This window comes from Echinops telfairi, unplaced genomic scaffold (genome assembly GCF_000313985.2).
Source record: "Echinops telfairi isolate 266 unplaced genomic scaffold, ASM31398v2 ScPeMD7_7475;HRSCAF=8513, whole genome shotgun sequence".
In the NCBI taxonomy this organism is placed as follows: domain Eukaryota; kingdom Metazoa; phylum Chordata; class Mammalia; order Afrosoricida; family Tenrecidae; genus Echinops; species Echinops telfairi.
In genome coordinates this window covers 2616581-2634612 of record NW_022111379.1, presented here as the reverse complement: position 1 = coordinate 2634612, position 18032 = coordinate 2616581, and the positions used below count along the sequence as shown (strand labels likewise).

Below are 18032 nucleotides of genomic sequence, written 5' to 3'. Positions count from 1 at the left end.
GGGAAGGTGAGCATCATAGAATGCCAGTTTAATAGAACAAAGTATTCTTGCATTGAGGGAGTACTTGAGTGGAGGCCCAATGTCCATCTGTTATCTTGATACTAAACCTATACATATATGCACATAGATCTATTTCCCCATCCTCATATATAAATATATTTAGATATGTACATGCCTTTATTTAGACCTCCATATATGCCCTTTGCCTCCTAGCTCTTTCCTCTATTTCCTTTTACTTTCCTCTTGTTCCACTATCATGCTCAGCCTTCATTTGGGTTACAGTAATTCCTCTCAGTTACATTACCCGTGGTCACACCCTACCAGGACTCCTACATCCTCCTCACTACCGACTTGGATCACTTGTTGTTCCCTTGTCCCTGGGTTTGTTAGCAGGCCGTTTTAAAAAAGCATATTGAAAGCTTACAACGGGCCAGGTATTATGCCAGGTGGTCTATGTTTAATATCTCGGAGTCACTCTCTCAAGTAGTTCTCATCAGCCCCATTTCAAAATCAGGCATGTGACACAGCCATGAACTAGTCAAACGTGGACTTCAAATCCAGCAGCTAACACGGCACCACCGGACCGTGGGATCTGTGCCCGTAGCTGTCAGTGAGGGGCCGAAGTGGTCGACCCAGGTCCAGTGAGATCAATCACATGCGAGACTGTCTGTCTGTTCTTTTTGAAGGGTAGCTTGGATGTCTATTATTAGCTGCACAGCAACCGCATTCTCTCTTCAGGGTCATGATATCCTCACACTCCTTTTAGGAACTACCTGTGTCCATGAACCCGGCAAGTTGATTGACAGGGACGCTACCCTATAGGTGGGCTTCTGATTGGTTCAGGGGTGGGCACGTGACCCACTCCAGGCCATTCAAGTTTGCTGGGGGCCCCCGGGGAGGGGAGCCCTGGGCTCCTCTGCAAACTGGCTGCCACGTCTGCTCGGCCCACGGCGTTGGCCAGGAGAAGCCCGGGACGAGGCCGTGTCCACGGCCAAACCTCCCCTGGGCTTCCTGCTCGCCGTGATCGCGATGATGAATGGGTCACACCGTCGCCGTCCGTCCATCTGGGAGGGCGGTCCGCGCAGCCGGTCCCGAGGCCCTCTTTAGAGAGCAGAAACACGCTGCGAGGATGGAGGAGACACGGAGCTGTTTCCAGCAAGCCGTAAACCACTTCCCACACCTACTTAAAGTTTAAGGACTGCTTTAATACTCCATGTTTAATTGTTAATTGAGAATTTAGAAATCAAAAATGCCAACTTCGCCTTCGATGAGATGGAAAATTATGCTGCTGTGGAAGGTAACATAATGCAGAACAGCCAACATTACCAAGGCCCACAAATGTTTTTGGTATGTAAAATTGCTTTGTAAAATATTTGCTCCATCTGCTGGAAACGGCGAAGACAATTTTCCCTTGATAGCTAATGGCCCATTTCGGCTGTGTGGCAAGCGACTCGCTGCGGTGGCGGCTCTCATTAAACAGAATGGTGGAAATGCGGTATATAATTCCATCCTTACGTGGCATTACCCACTCGCTGCTTCCGCAGGAGCCTGCCCGCATTATCGAGGCCGCCACCTTGCACCAACATGCAGGCCTTGCGGTTTATTTGACTCAAGACGCGATTTTGTCCAACGGAGGCACATATGTTGTGCCCCCATTCCGAAGTTCAGAACAACTGTGTCGCCCCGACCCGAAACAGGAGAGGTTCATTCGCTTCCAATTTCCCCGCACTTCAACGGCTGTTTCTCTTTTCCCCTCACCACGGGGGGCTGTGGTTTCCTTTTGGGGCTCACCCTTTCGCGCAGCATGCTGGGGGTTTCCATAGATAAAGATGAAGCGCTTCTTCGAATTCTTAATTGAACTTTGGTATACACACACACACACACACACACACACAAGCAGGGGCATTTCCCCCAGCCAAAGCCGCCATCAACCAACGCTCCCCAAACTAGTACCACCCGTGTGCTTCCTTCCTGGTCTCTGTAACTGAGAACGCTCCCTTTCCAAGCGCTCCTTACTCGACACCCTGAATCACTTCAACATCGGCTAAAGGGACAATTAGAAATCAATAATCCAGGGGTTTTTAAAAAATAGAAGAATATGCTTGGGTTCTTGGAATGATATTAAAAAGTAGTGACAGCAGCAAGTGTCTTTAAAAAATACGTATTGTTGGGAAGTGGTTGTCAAGGAAATGATATTAAATACAAGAGTGACATCAGATACATACGGCTCTTTTAAAGATCACGCCATATTTTAAGGCGGCCACCGTGCCGCTTTAAAGGCAGCCCTCAGTGGAAGTAGCCATAATTACTACTACTAGTGTAGTAACAGGGTTCTTTCCTCCCTGTTGCAGACATAGCCCGGGCTGAGAAAATTACACAGGCTGATTAAAGCTGTTCAAATGAAAATTAAAAACAAAAGAAAACACATGTGCTTTTTCATTCCAGGGGGGTGGGGGTGGGGAAGAGGGGGTGGGTTGGTTGAACAGAAGGGGCCACTATTGGGAGAATTTCTCTCTTCGTTTTAGACAGAAGGAATGGCAAGCAGCGACTTTTCTTAATTGCCCCTAATGTTGGCTATTCGAGGCCAAGGTAGTAAGTAGCATTCCGTATTTTTGTTTTCCTTCTGCAGACCATGTTCATGAAAATGCCAGAATAATACACCAGCGAATGCCAGAAAATGTGGGTGTATTTTTCGGAGGGGGTGGCGCGGATCTGGTGTTGTGCTGCAAATATGCGGCCCTTCTCAAGGACGTCCCTCTCTCCCCGAGGGGCACCGAGGACAGCTGACCAGAAGCAGTGGCGCAGTGGCAGTCAGCCGGGAGTAAAGCTCATTCTGAATCCTTTCCAAAGGCACACGCCTGCGAGTGTGGGTTTTAGCAAAGCAGAGATTTCCAAACGAACACCAACTGGGCTGGGGGGCGCGGGTGGGGCTTCCTGGATGCGAAAACACAAACTGAATTCTCGTTCCTCTCATCTTTTGCTTTATTCCTTCCTTCCACGCTGTTATTGCGAAAAACTGGCACTTAAATTCAATTGATTCAAAATATTCAGGATCCATATGGCCGCCAAGCCTGGAGCTGAAGCCGTGATAGCGCCTCACTGCTGTTTCCAAGCATTTGCCTCTCCTCCCGTCCCCAGATGGTGGGAGTAACATGTAACCCTCCTTCTCTCTGCCTCGTACAATAGACCTTGGCACCATTTCAACTGTTTACTCCGGTAATTAACAGCTCTGCTACCACAACAATTACAACCCCTACACGCTCACCACAATAATGCTATGAATTAGTGAGAGCTAATGGCTGCAAGGTAGAGTGTTTCCAGACTGTGAGATCTGAGCATTTTTAGAATAAAATAAAAGGTACAAACAGCACGCTTGCAGTAGACAATGATTACCTAGTAATTAGTTTACACAAAGCTTCCTATTTAATGGCAAAACGCTGTAATTAACGTGTGACAGAAAATCAAAGGGTACTTTGTAAGCATATGAAAAATTAACACTGCAGGCCCATAGCTTTATGTACTGATTAGAAGCATATTAAATCAATAGGACACACAAACCAACAGCTTGCAGAGCTGATTATGATAGGTTCTCGGAAGGGGTACCCTGGCTTTCATTTCATTTGGGGAGGCAATTTCCCTTCTCTCGTCCTCTTCCTGGGGCACCTCAAAGCCGGCCCTGGCAGCCTCGTGAAGATAACTGTTGAAATGGAAGAAAGCGTCCTAAGTCACTCTCAGATATAAAGAAAAATATGGGAATGATGAAGACTTTCCAGTGATGGTGGTGACATGCTGCCACACTAATTAGAAAAGACACCGGCTGGAACCGGAAAAGGATTTTGGTCACAAGAACCTCTACTTTATCCAGACAATGCCACCTTATTCAATACGTGCGAAGTCCAGGGAACGAGGAGTGTTCCCTATTTTGAAATGGTAAAGATACCCAGGTTGCAAGCACGGTTTATGTGTCCTAGAGGTGAGCCACAGGGGAGGCCCAAGTTTGGATCCGCATGCTCCAGCTTCCTTCTCCAGCCGGCGTTCTCTGCTGTGGATGCGCAGAACGCAGTGCTGCAGGCTCGCCGGAGCCTAACCCTCACCGACTACCCACTGCCGCCGCCGAGTTATTCTAGAATCGAACCCACCTCGGGGGTCTCTGAGACTGTTATCTTTATGGGAGCTGATGGCGCTCCTCTACGTCATCCCAAAGACCTCTCTGAATCACTAAAGAAAGATGAAGCTGGACGGATTAAACCCACGTTACCTGTATTCTATTGTAATGCAGCTTTACGGTACGATTAGCGGTCATAAAAGCAAGCGGCATTTCTTAGAAGCGGTGGTTGGGAGTGCCGTCCGCCGGTCTGTCTCGCAGCAACCCTGCGTCCTACCACAGAACAAACGCTGCCTCGGCCTGCGCCGTCCTCACAGTTGTTCCGTCGGAGCTCTTTGTTGCGGCCACTGTCTCAGTCCACCTCCGCGAGACTCTTCTTGTTCCCTGCCCCGCGACTTCCCGAGCGTGAGGTTCCGCTCCAGGCCTGGTCTCCCCCGCTACCATGTCTGAAGCATGTGAGAAGAAATCCCCCTCCTTGCTTCCAAGCAGAATTCTGGCTGTCCTTGTTCCAAGACAGATTTCTGTGTTTTCCTGGCAGCCCAGGGTACTTTCAATATTCTTTGCCAATATGTTCAGTATTCTTTGCCACCAGCATAATTCCTTACTTTTTATCCAGTTTCCACATGCATGCGAGGTGATTGGAAACACCATGGCTTAGGTCAGGTGCACCCTACACCTCCAAGCGTGGTCCTTGCTCTTTCGCGCCTTAAAGAGGGCTTGTGCGGCTCACTTGCCCGAAGTGCGGCTTGATTTCCCCACTGCTGTTGGCATGGATCCAAGTAACACGGAACCCTTGAGGCAACACGAACATCCTGAAGGCCAGTGTGGACTGAGCCTATTGTTAGCCAATTCCTAACGGTTATCTTTTTAAATTCTCACCACCAGCCCACCAGGCTGGTACCAATATTATCCCTAATTTATAAATGAGGGAACCGAGACGTGAGGTATTGAAGTAGTTGACCAATAGGCACTTCCCTAGTACGAACGGGAATCAATCAAGGGGCGCGTGAGGGACTCCCCAGTTGGAGAAGTGCCTGCCACGAAGCCAGACAGTCTCTTAGTTACTCAAGTGCTCGATTATCCAGCCAAATCTACCCCAACACCTATTCTGCTCAAAAGGGGATACCCGGGGTCAACCTTACAGTGATCCTGTAAGGTTTTCCAAAGCTGTATGTGTTTACAGGGACAGATAGCCTCCGTTCTCCTGAGTGGCAGCTGGTGGCTAACCTTGTGGTTAGCAGTTGTACACTTAACCCAACCAGGACTCCTATTATTATCGTTCAAATGTCTGTAAGTATCAGATTCTTGTTGATGGACCTTTTTATTCTCTCTAGGGTTTTTCACTTTTATATTTAATAATAACGATGATTAAAAAAATAATCTCACCTGCCAAAAAGAGAAAGAAAGGAAAATCTTGAAACGGAAAGATCCAAACACAGCAGAACCTTGGGAGGGATATGCTGGGCCAGTTTAATTCAAGGCAGCAGGGCCAACTCAGAAAGTCACGGTCGCTGGTTTGGGGGTTGCAATAGAGCCATCTTGACAGATTTTCTCCACGGTCCCAGGAAAATCACAGACCTTCGTGAGGAAGAGGTTCTGGGAAAACCACATCAGAGAGGAAAAGGCAGGGAAGTTGTGCTGAAGAACTTTTCTCGATCACGACAGTGCGCCTGCTCTTCTTCAAGGGTAGCAAGGGTTGTCCTCTGTGACTTTTACTGGGTAACCTTAGCCCGTCCACCCTACAGCCCCAACTGTACCCCTCAGGCCTCTTGTTGTTCCCAAACCTAAAGACGATTTCGAAGGATTGCAGTCTAAATCGAGGAGCACAGACTTCTCTGGGGAAGGGTTGCAGACGCAAACACTGGCTCCAGGAGATTCTGTCCGGCCAGCGCGCCAACGCCAAGCCCTAGTGCCCCTGTAGCCCAGAGCCGAAGTGCCCCTGTGGGTTTCTGAGACGTTTATGGGAGTAGAAACCCCCGTCTGTCTCCACAGAGCGGCTGGTGGTCCCATCGACTAGCCTTGCAGACGCAGCCCGACACGGAACCGCTACACCGCCGGGCTCCTCATTTAGGCCTAGACGGGAGGGTCTGGAGACAAACAATAGCTTCACATTTTGATGGTTTTTGAAAATTGTTATTATTCAAGGTTTGTTGAATCAAGGGTCTATGATGTTGTAGCAAAACTCGTTCGCTTACTCTTGTCAACTGGCTTAACTGTTTTACAAGAGAAATGGATCCACAAAGCTCTCCCGCAAAGTGGCGGCACCAATGGCATCACTCCCACCAAATCTCCAAGGAACTGCGAGGGAAGACCTACCTTTTAACCAAGAAGCCAGAGCTCAGGTGTTGGTGGGGGAGGAGCTATAAGTCAAAGTCAAAGTCCGTCTGGGCCTTTCAACATCATCTTCAGCAAGCCGTCCAGGAGGTTTCTCCCACACATTGCTAAGCCTAAGCCTTTCTCCTGACCACTGATGACTATGCCAACTCGCGGGGACCCTCCTAAGGGAAAATCAGTATCCCTGGTTGGAGGGCGGGAGTTTGGAGTGTGTGAAAGTGTACGACTTCTTCAGTGAGCCCCGCCGAGCACTGGTATTCCAGCGAGTGGACTTGATGAAGCCCCTTGGGGGAGAACGTTGTGCTGGTCGATCGGAAGAAGAAAGCACAAAGGTATGGGGTCAGGGTAGAAGGGTGAGAAAGGTGAAGGGTAGAAGGGTGAGAAAAGAAAGAGGGCCGAGAGGGGCCTGGAAGCAGACCGTGAAGCCTAAAGATGGGCCCGTCTTCGTCATCCCGCGAGCATGGTGCCCCTCCATGCCATGACTGCTTTCCCATGGAAGTGTCTCAAGGTGAGACAGGTTCGCATACTTTGGTCAGTTCACATGACCAACGCGCCAAGACTGTGAAAGCGACAAGGGCGCTGTTCTCACGGGGCTTCAGGTATCATCACCCACCTGTCAACCCTGATCTTTTTAAAAGGTGATACAGCCGACTCCATAACTTTGTTTCAAGTCTCAAGAGCAACCAACCAGCAACTTCGACCCTGCTGTGGTTCGGAACCAGAGTCCGTCCCAGCTCACAGTGACCCGCTCTCTAGACAACAAAATGAAGCCCCCGTTCCTTCGGGAGCAAAAAAAGTGATCTTGATATCAGATCCTTGAGTCCACTCCGAACACTGCCTACAGAAAATCAATATCTGCATCGGTGTAAGAGAATCTCAAAACGGTTCAAACGTCCGTAAACAGCACCGCTGTTAATCTGTTGCCTACGACATACCAATGAGAAAAATCATGGCATCGTGTCATAAACTGCTATGCAAATGATGCTATTTGTAAGTATTAACATAATTTAGTGCTTACAGTCATCTTCTCATTTCTAATACTTCTCCCAGAATGGAGTCTTTCTCTGGACTCTTAGCCTGCAGGATAGTCTTTCATCAAAGAAACTGAAATTTTTAATAACCTGCCAGCATATGTTCTGTATGTGCCAGGGTGGGCTTGATGATACCACGTCTTCATTATCAAAAGGAACAGGTCTACAAACCGTAATAGGACATTAAAGCATGCCTGTGCTCATAAAGTAATGCTTTGATGTCTAAATGTGCACCATTACGGTGGCTCGGAACAAAAGAGAATTCGACTCCGAAATCCTCAATAATAGTTACTACACCAATGGGGATTGCAGGGCACTCCCCCCGGAATCCAATTTAACTGGGAAGGCAAACGGATGTCAATAAGTCTCTTACACAACAAAACAAAACCCCAGGAAAAGAAAGCTTTCCAGGACAGCTTAATTCTTATTTTTGGCTTCTCACCTCATCAAAACCTAAACACAGGTCTGAAGACTGTAAAAAGGTTCCTGAAAAAAATATTTTCCCCTTGTTTTAAAACAATGACTTGGACATAGATTATGAATTATTCAAGAGTTTCACATTTAAACACATTAAAGGTACTGCCGAATGTCTGTGGTGGCTGCTTAAAAGGGTACCGTTTGCAAAGCTTCTTAAACTCTGGGTCGTGACCCCATTCAGGTGGGGGTCGTTCTGAACATGCATAAAATTAACTCAGTATCAAATATGTCGTAAACCTGATGCAGATTTCTTGGGTAAAAAGGGGTCACGAGAGGAAAACGTTTAAGAAGCTCCAGACTGAAACTAAATATGGAGCAATCAGACTTCTAAGTACAACTCCATCAATGGCCAGTATTTTGCTTTAAAAAACAAACAAACTAACTAACTAAAAAACAGAAACGCTTAAAGTCAAACACTTCAAATGTATCAGGAGAATCTTGAAAAATAATTGGTTTGAAATACTGGCAGCAGCAAGTGCATTTCACATTATTTCCATTTAAAAACAAAACAAAAGAGACCCCAAGCCCCAAGCACACACTTTCCAACTGTCAACAGTCCTGTTTTGCAAAGAAAACTCTGTCAAAGGGAAAGGACGGTCCGGGTCACGGAGCACAGACAAGGGAAAGCTCGATGGGTTTCAAAATTAAATACCTTTTCCTTGTTTTATTGTTTTATTCCCCTAGAAGAGTAATTCACTTTGGTGTCCTGTAAATAATCTGCAAAAAGCTGGCCGTGACAGGTAACTGTGTTCAGCCCCTTCACCGGCGGGAGGGAAAAGGCGGCCCAGGATAGATCCTGGGCAGAGCAGTAACATTGGTCACAGGGAGGGCTCTCTTCTGATGGCTCTCTCGTCATCTCCCTTTCACAAGACTCATGCGGTTCCCTCCAGTGTGCCCTTCCCTTTTTATCACGTGTGGCTCGATCCAGAGGCTGCGGGAGTGGGTGCTCAAAGCCCACCGCTCTGCCGTCAGGTAGGGAATGGTGTCTGACATGGCCTCATCGGTCTACTTTACCCAGCAGGTCAGGGGCAGCCGGATGAACAGAAGCAGGGAGACCCAGGCCTCTGGCTGCCGACTGAGGCCGCTTTGAGAAGGATGGCTTTCCTTTGCGTGTTAGATCATATACATGATTTTAACAGTGAAGTCAATTGGGAGTGGACTGAGAGGCTGTACAATTCAACGTGTCCACCTACCAAATGGACACGGGAGCTCCACACAGAGCAAGGCCACAAACTTCTGACCTATTGGTCAGCAGAGGGTGCCCTGAGTGGGATGTCCTATTTCCGAAGCTTCTCCTGGGGATCAGTTGTTGTTTATGTTCCCTTGGGTTATTTTCAAAAACATACAAAACTCTGACAGGATCCTATTCGCCAATAGAGTGTCTCTTTCATAACGAAACGCAGCTTAGAAACAGTTGTCAGAATTCAGCGATCAGAGCCTCTTGGAGCAAGCGATGATGAAGTTTGGTTTTTACCTGAACCGTCAAAAATTGTTACTTCACAATCAACTTGTAGACAGGATGAAGACTTTTAGGGCCCAGGGGGTGGGCATGATTAATATTCTCATCAACCCTGTTCATTTTGTATGCTAGAATTAATGGCATCCATCCCACAAGAACAACAGTAAGGCCTCACTGCCGGTAGGTGATGGAGTTGAGTCTAGGAGAAATCAACTGAACTCTGACTCATAGGGGCCCATAGGATGGGATGGAACTGGCCCTGGGAATTCCTGAGACTGTGGCCCCACACCTCACGTCCCAGGGACTCCCGTAAGTCTACACGAAAGAGCCTGCCTTTGCTCGCTCGAGAACGTTCATCTCCTGCTGATAGACACTAGGACTTGGAGCAGCGATTCAACACTCACCTGTGCCCACCTCTTGTGCCAGTCCTCTTGGCTGTACTTGCTGCTCTCCTTGAGGATCCACTTGTAGCACTTGAGGTGGGCGAGGATGTCACAAAATGCAGTCCCATTTCCTCCAAACTCATTGTTTATTTTAAAGAGCCAGCGCTGGATTTCCAGGTGATCGGTGATCAGCTGACTCAGCCGTTCGACCATCTGTGGGGCCAAAGACATAGCAGCATTGGCTACAGCTCATTTCCTGGGATGCCAAAGCTGCTGCATGTACTCAGTTCTACTGCTCACATGTCTTTGAGTGATCTGTTTGCTCAGTTAGCTTCCAGTTGAGAGGACAGTTTGGGAAGACAAATATATACAGAAATCATTAACCAGTGGGACCAAAGACATGTTTAAAAGTATAGTCTTATTAAAAAGAAATTCTGAAATTACCATCTGGCTGTGAAGGCAAAATAGAGAATCCTCCAATATCTGTAATTGGATCTTGGCATGGTATGCTTTCTCAGAGAATTATGTGCTTACTTATTGATTGCTCAAATGATTTTTTTTTATAGTTTGAAGACTATAAAGAGTTATAGTCTTGAAAACTTTAACTGTTCAGAGCTTTGTTGAGCTTTTAAGTGCCATAATCTATAAAACATTTCATTTTCCCCCTCATTAATATACATGAAGTACATTACTTGGCTGGTCAATTGGTTATTTGTGATGAAGTGTATCATACAGGAGATAGCACATTTGTGGAAGCGAGCTCCTTGTCTGGACTACACACCGAGTGTGTATTAAGTTTAAATCGCATTCCCTCAAGAACTGGACTCAGAGACATTGCAATGTAAGGGATAGAAGTTCAGACTCTAATATACAAATGATAGAAGTATAACAATAATGAATAATAATGACATCTAACATTAGCGGGCAGCCACAAGGAGCCAGCACTTGGCTAAGCTCTACGATTTTTCCCTGTTCCATTCTCACCGTCATCTATGAGGTGTTGTTTTGTTTCTGACTCGTCTCCCTCATTTGAGAGAACTGCCTCATTGGCCTTGCTTGGTCATGATCTTTACGGAAGCAGGTCTTTCTGGGCAGGTGGATTTGAACTGCCAACCTTTCAGTTAGCAGCAGAGTACTTCACCATTGGGCCACCTGGGTTTTTACACCTCTAAGACAGGCATCATCATCATCATCATTACTAAGGAAAAGAATTGGTTTCATAAGAAATTCAGCAAACACCAGTAACAGATTCAAATAAGAAATGAGCCTTTAAAACGCATCTGATTTAGATGGTACTCAATGACAGATTTTTATTCTGAGTTATTGTAGAGGAAAAGTCACCTGAAAAATCTAAAACCAATCTCTTATTTCTGACATTCCTTTTTGTTTAAAGTTTTTTAAAATTGTAAATTAGGTGGGGGCTTATATTTTAGATCATCAAGTTTGTATGCAATAGTTTAAACCATACATCAAATCCCCCAATAGCTTACCCCTTCACGTGCTCTCGGATTTCTCGGCCCCTTTTGTAGACTACGATCTCCCCTTTCACCCAAGTTAACACCTGTCAACTGCCGAGCTTGATGCTTCATCTCCTCTCCTTATCTAACCCCGCCTTGGCCAACTCCCAAGTCTGTTCCCTTTGCTATGAAAGTCTTTAACCGCCACCACCTACCACAGTGGTTTCATATGGTATTTGTCCCTTTCGGTGATTGCCTAATTTTACCCAGCATAATATTGTCCAGGTCCATCCATGCCATTAGGTGTTTTGGGGTTTCATCATTGTTTCTTAGCGATGTACAGTATTCCATTTTGTGTGTGCACTGGTTTCTTCTTTTTTTAGAAAATCATTTTATTGGGGGGGGGCTCTTAACAGCTCTTATAACAATCCATCATTCAATTGTATTAAGCACACTTGTACATATGTTGCCATCAACATATCCAAAACAATTTCTTTCTGCTTGAGCCCTTGGTATCAGCTCTTTTTTCCCCTCCTTCCTCCACCCTCCCACCCTCATGAGACCTTGATCAATTATATATTATTATTATTGTTGTTCTTTCGTGTCTTAGACTGTCCATTGTCTCCCTTCACCCACCTTTCTGTTATCCGTCCCCCTGGGAGGGGCTATATATCCAACTTTGTGATGGGTTCCCCCTGTCCCCCCGCCCCCCCACCATACCCCTACCCTCATGGTATCACCATTCCCAATACTGTCTTGAGAGTTTTATCCGTCCTGAAATCCATGTGTCAAGAGCTCTTATTTGTACCAATGTTCTCCAGTCCAGCCAGATTTGTAAGGAAGAACCGGGTCACGGTGGCGAATGGGAGGAAGTATTCAGGAACTAGAGGAAATGATGTGTGTTTCTTCGGTGCTATACTGCACCCTGATTGAATCATCCCTTGTAACCGTTCTGTGGGGGATGTCCAATTGTCTACAGGTGGCCTTTGGGTCTCCACTCCAACCCCCCTTGGTAGCATTGATATAGTTGTTTGTTTTGGATCTTTTGATATCTGATACCTGCTCCCGTGGACACCTCATGCTCACACAGGCGGGCGTGCTTCTTTCATGTGGGCTTATTGCTTCCCTGCTAGATGGCTGCTTGTTGAACTTCAAGCCTTTAAGACCCGAGATGCTACATCTTTCAATAGCCAGGCACCATCTGCTTTCTTCACCACCTTTGCTTATTCACCCATTTGATCTTCAATGATCTTGTCAAGAAGGTGAGTATCAAAGTGCCAGGTTATTAGAGCAAAGTGTTCCTGTGCTAAGGGAGGCCTTGAGTAGAGGTCCAAAGTCCATCTGCTCTCTTAATACTTAACAGATAACTATATATACATTGGTCTGGATCCCTTTCATTATAAATTAATATGTTTACATATGTACATGTCTATAGGTAGACCTCTATAAATAACTTCTGCCTCCTACTTCTTTCCTCTGTTTCCTTTCACCTTCCTCCTGTCCCACTATCATACTCACCCTCCATTCGGCTCTCAGTCATGCCCCTTGGATACATTGCACTTGATCAAGTCCCACCAGGCATTAAATGCCCTCCTCAGCATCAATTTTAGATCTCTTGTTATTCCCTTATCCCTGAGTTTGTTGGCTCCCCACCCCCTCCTCCTCTCCCATGTCCCCCCAGGACCACTGGTCCCATTGTTTTCTCCTCAGGATTGTTCGTCCTGCCAATCTTATATCAACAGACATAGGGGAAAAGTAAAAGAAAAACAAACAAACAAAAACAAAAAAAGAGAGAGAGAAAACCAATAGATAGTCCCAGTTCTGTTGACCCTCATGCATGTTTTCCGAGCAAATCTGATGATGCCCCGATTTCTTAATCCTTTCTCCACTGATGACAGTTCAGGTTGGTTCCATCTTCTTGCTCGGTGAACAGTGCTTTAATGAACGTCACTGTGCATCTGGCTGTTCCTGGTCGGATTGCGACTTTTTGAGGCTCTACACCCTGCAGAGGGATTGCTGGGTTGAAACGCCTTTCTAGTCCCCGTTGCTGGAAGTACCACGGAATTGCTTTCCAGAGTGGCTGCATATAACGGCATTCCTCTCAGCAGTGCACCAGGGCTCCTGTCTCTCGGCCGCCTCCCTAGCATTTCTAGAATTTGTTATTTTCTGTTTGCTTGTTTTTTACCTTGGCTGCCGGAGGCACCATTTTACACGTCAATTCATCGAGGCCTGGAGAATTTACGTCAACTGCCAAATATCACTTAGCCGTGAGCAGCAGAGCTGCGATCAACCGGGTTGTCTCAGACTCCTCAACCCTCTCTCCGACTGCGGACGATGGGGAGAGGGCGAGTCACAGGCAGTAAGGTGGAAGAAGAGCAAGAGAAGAAACTGTCCTTACAATCACTAAATCACTTGTGGTGTATTTGAATCAGGCATTACCACGTTTGGGGCATATAATGTGCCACCCCCCCAATGACTAATGTGCCACACATATAATGTGTGTAGTGCATAAGAAACGAATGCATGTTATTTGCATAAAAATACCGTGGTCTCTAGCAACATTAGCTGTTTCTACACAGCCCTGCCCTAGGAGAGCCTCGGAGAGAAAGAGCCCCTCTGACTGCCCGAGGACTCTCTTCCTGTCGGGCTTCGCATCAGGCTCTCCCAGCCACCCTTCCAGGCAGTCAGCGAGCCGGACTCAGCACGTCTCTCCAGCCGGCCGAGCGCTGTCTTGGCTAGCCTCCTCTACCGAAGGCAGTCTCTGCTAGTCTCGCTTCGCTTCTCTTTTGAGGAGTCCGTTTTGCCCACCAAGTGGATTTTGTTTTAAAGCGAGAAAGGGCCCACGTGTTACAGTTCTGACGAAGTGTGTACTTGCAAGGTTAAAGTGATCCCGATGCAAGGCAAAGCCTGCTTTGTCGAGCTGCGTCTCTCCAGAATCGTCCTGCGTGGCTCGTGGAAGCAACATCACGATGGCCACCCTCGGGGTACCGTGGGGATCCCCGTGCACCCGCTGCGTTTCCACTAGAGGAAAATGGAATTGTCTCAGCCCCCTAGTAATCCAGGAGCAACTGTGGAGAATTTTCCTGTTTAAAGGGCAGCTCCCCTACTCGACTCATCAGATGGCCACAAACACACATCCCGCCCCGGAAGCTTTTCAAATGTACCTTTGAAGCCACACCCCTTCTTTCTCTGGTGATGTTGTACTAAGAAAGCACAGGTTCTATATTAATCCCATGTGTGCTGCATCAAGATCGATTTTTGTAGAGGTCAAAATGACCTAGAGGTCAAATGCCGAGCTGAAAACATCCTTTTGCTCGTGTGTAAAGGCAGGTCTTCTGGGCCTAGCTTCTGTTATCTTGCACGTTGCATAACTAGAGCTCCCAACTCCTGACACAATTGTTATCTGTTTCTTCCAAATCCTATTATTTGTTGCTTCTGAGAATCCCATCAACGGGCTTCTGTTGATGGATCCCCTAAAGTAATGAAAAGGATCAATAGTATTGTAAAGACCACACCACTGGAGAGAATTATGTGCTTTCTCTAAGTGAAAATTGAACAGTGCTTTAAAATAGCATCCCCATTTTTGATTACTTCACCAGATCTGTCTATAATTCATATGGCACAGATCCGGAGAGAGAATTCGCTCAGCTACTTTATGGATCAAGCCAGGAAACATTCTCTGTGCTCACACCGGACTCTGAGGCGACTAAGCACATCACTTAATCATCAGCCAAGCGACTTTATGTTATTCCTAAACACATATCGTTTTCTGTTTGAATTTATGTTTTTTAAAAAAGTGATATATTTTTTTAGTTGCCACCCATTTTATAATGGTAAAGAACAGAAGTGGAAAAATAACCACTGATAAAACCCAACTGAAAGGAGTATTTATTAACCCACACTAAAATAATCACAGCTTGCCTTCACCGGCCTTAAGTTTATGACGCACATTGGTAAAAAGTCCGTGTTATTGATTCAGCACCATCTGCAAATTCAAAATTCAGATAATCTCAGATAGATTAAGTAGGTTAGTCACTGCCTACACATACCTCAGTCACTTTTGATGAGTGAGCACGTATGTTTTCAAATAAGTAGAGCACACCTCAGTTACACCTTGGTTTGTTGTTATACCAATTAGCACATGCCACAGGCATAAAGCCATCCCTCCAATGTGCTTTGTCTTTGAGGGCGTTTTTGATCCTACTTCTGAATACCAGCACCAGGAGGAGGCTTTATTGCACGACCTGCGCTTGCACCTTTAACCACAACCAGCATGCGAAGTTCCAAAATATTTCAGAGCAAAGACTGCCTAGGTTCTCACCAGCGAAGGTGAAAACAAGACTCGATGCAAATATTAAGTGACACAGTATCACTTAAGAGTGTATTTCATCTCAGTTGTGTGAAGTTCACTAGCCAAGTCGTGTACTAGGGCTCAAAGCCAAGCAATCCACTGTCATCCTCAAGTTCCAGAGACGCTGAAGGGCTTATGGAAGCAAGGCAGCAGTTCAGAGAGCGCATCTCTATCCCACTCTTGCAAGAATCATCCTGTCCTTTTCCCAGACTTGACAACCACGGAGAACAACTTCGTTCAGGAGCCCACAGCCACGCTCCAGCCAGGCTAACCACTGGACAATTACGAAGCTAATAGTACCTTCACGCGAGTCTCTGGAAAGTAGAATTTGGTAGAAGGCTGGGCTCTTGGGCTTGGGGGCTATGAGGTCCACAGCATCAGGGGCAGACTGCTGAGATGAAGGCGGGGGGATCTGCCGTCACCTCACACGCCTTCTCTTTGTACCCGGTCCTGCGGTTTCCCAACAAGTGGGTGGTTGGGAGAATTATTTTGTGATTGGTTCAGAGTAATGGTCAAGCGATGTCCTGAAACAGGGGTTAGGAAGTGCTCATAGCTATTTGTTTTTCCCCTTTCCTGTATTATGGAAACAGATGGTCATTAAATGGGAGAACACCTGTCAGGGCTAGCTCAGAGGGGAGAGAAATCACCTAGGGCTGATGGTGATATGCATACATTTCCCCAGTGATTCTGGACCGAGCTGTCTGCTGGAAGGACGCGTCGCCAAGGCAACCCTGAAGGCAGGTCGTTGCTTTCCCCTTTCTGAGCATTCCACCCTTTCTCCCTTCTAGTCCCGAATGGGGAGTCCAGGGCTTTTCTTACAGTCTGCTCCTGCTCCTGTGGCTCACCTGCCTGGGAGAGAGGCTCATTTCCGAGAATTTCCAAAGCCAGCTACTTTCAGGTACAACCGACTTACATTTCTTCACTATCTGCCGTGGCGTTAATGCTAACTCCCGGGCGACCCACTGCGCGCGTCTTATTAAGTGACTGGCTAGCTGATAGGACGGTGGCCAAATCTACATTAAAGCATTAAGTGTCAGCAGTAGATTAGTGCATTCATTCAAATCACACGCGCATTTTAACAGGGTCATCAGTGGCTCATCCAAGTGAGTAAATATTCTGGGAAACACAACAATGTGTGCAAAGCCAATAAGAAGAGACTTTGGGACATAAAGTTGATCTCAGATCCACTCAAAGTATTCTACGTGATCGTGGTTGGACTGGACTGGCTGTAGTAGGCAGGGAGTTGCCACCGGGTCGGAGGGAGATGCTGGATTTGAACCCAGTCTCAGTGGTTCCGGCCCACGTACCTGTTGCGGATCATAGATGTCACCGACTCCAGGAGGGACAGGGACATCGGCACTGCTAAAGATCTGCTTGCTGCCAGACTTGGTTCCATACTGATGAGCCAGGTTAGGCTCTGGGCCCAGGATGGGTATGTTTAATAGATCGGCCACCGCTAGGTCATCTCTGTGGAGGAGCCCGCCGACAATGTAGGCCTCTGTTCCTTGGATGAGGGCTTTTATTTTCTTGATCGCCTTGGGGCTGTACAGCAGGTGAGTGGACAAACACAGGTGCTGCTCCTGGTGAGAGAGCACATTGTTCTCGCTCAGAGGTGCTCCCCCTCCAGACCGCGCCCCTAATTGATCATGGCGCACACAATAAATACATTATTAATAGCAGGCTGGGTTATGACCCATCCTGTTGTTTAGCAGTTTAAATTGATAAAAGCTGTTGGCGTGAGGCCCCATAATCGCTCACATCTTTAGTGTGTTGGAAATAGGCTCACTGGGAATAGAACTAATTACGACACATCTGTATTTATTTGATCCATGTGGAATTACCCTTCTGTCAGAAGGAAAAGAGGCTGGCGGCCTTTGGATGATAGTGATTCGTCTCTGTAACACTGCTGGCATGGTTTAACACTAACGCGCCTGGAAAATCAATACAGAAGAATGGAGATGGGGGAAAGGCCCACGGTATTCTTACCACACACAGCTCCCAATCTGGCAACTCTTGAAAGGGCTTGGGAGGAAAAGGGCCCTTGACCTACTACTCTCTCCCCGCAAGAAGCTAGTGTCAGGGCAGATGCACGTTGACACTGGCTGTCCCGGCAGCAGTCAACAACCCTGGAAAGGATTCGTGAGTGGGAGATATTTCAAATTCTCCCCCAGGACTCACATGCATTTTCCAACAGAGGGCTCTGTTTATTGTATTTTTAGACCCAGTTCAGCAGTACACATGACAGCCTCATTCAATTAGATAGATAATTTTGGCATAACCAACATGTGCAAAGGTCAGCACCAGATGGTCAGCATGCACCCAAACCAAAACAGCCATGTCCCAAGCTTTCAAGAAGGGGAGACACAAATGAGAACCGCAAATGCATAACTAACAGAAGGCAGCTGAGGCTCCCATAGAGTGACCGAGAACGTTGG

General features: G+C 46.8%; 1 protein-coding gene across 1 annotated transcript in view; it reads right to left on the bottom strand.

Moving 5' to 3' along the window:
• The window catches only part of IQCH (IQ motif containing H), a 136344-nt gene that overhangs the window by 78679 nt on the left and 39633 nt on the right, over positions 1 to 18032 (bottom strand). The window contains exon 7 of the mRNA XM_045285794.1: positions 9811 to 10002. Coding sequence (XP_045141729.1) covers positions 9811 to 10002 — 192 coding nt within the window. The remainder of the gene's footprint in view (positions 1 to 9810; positions 10003 to 18032) is intronic.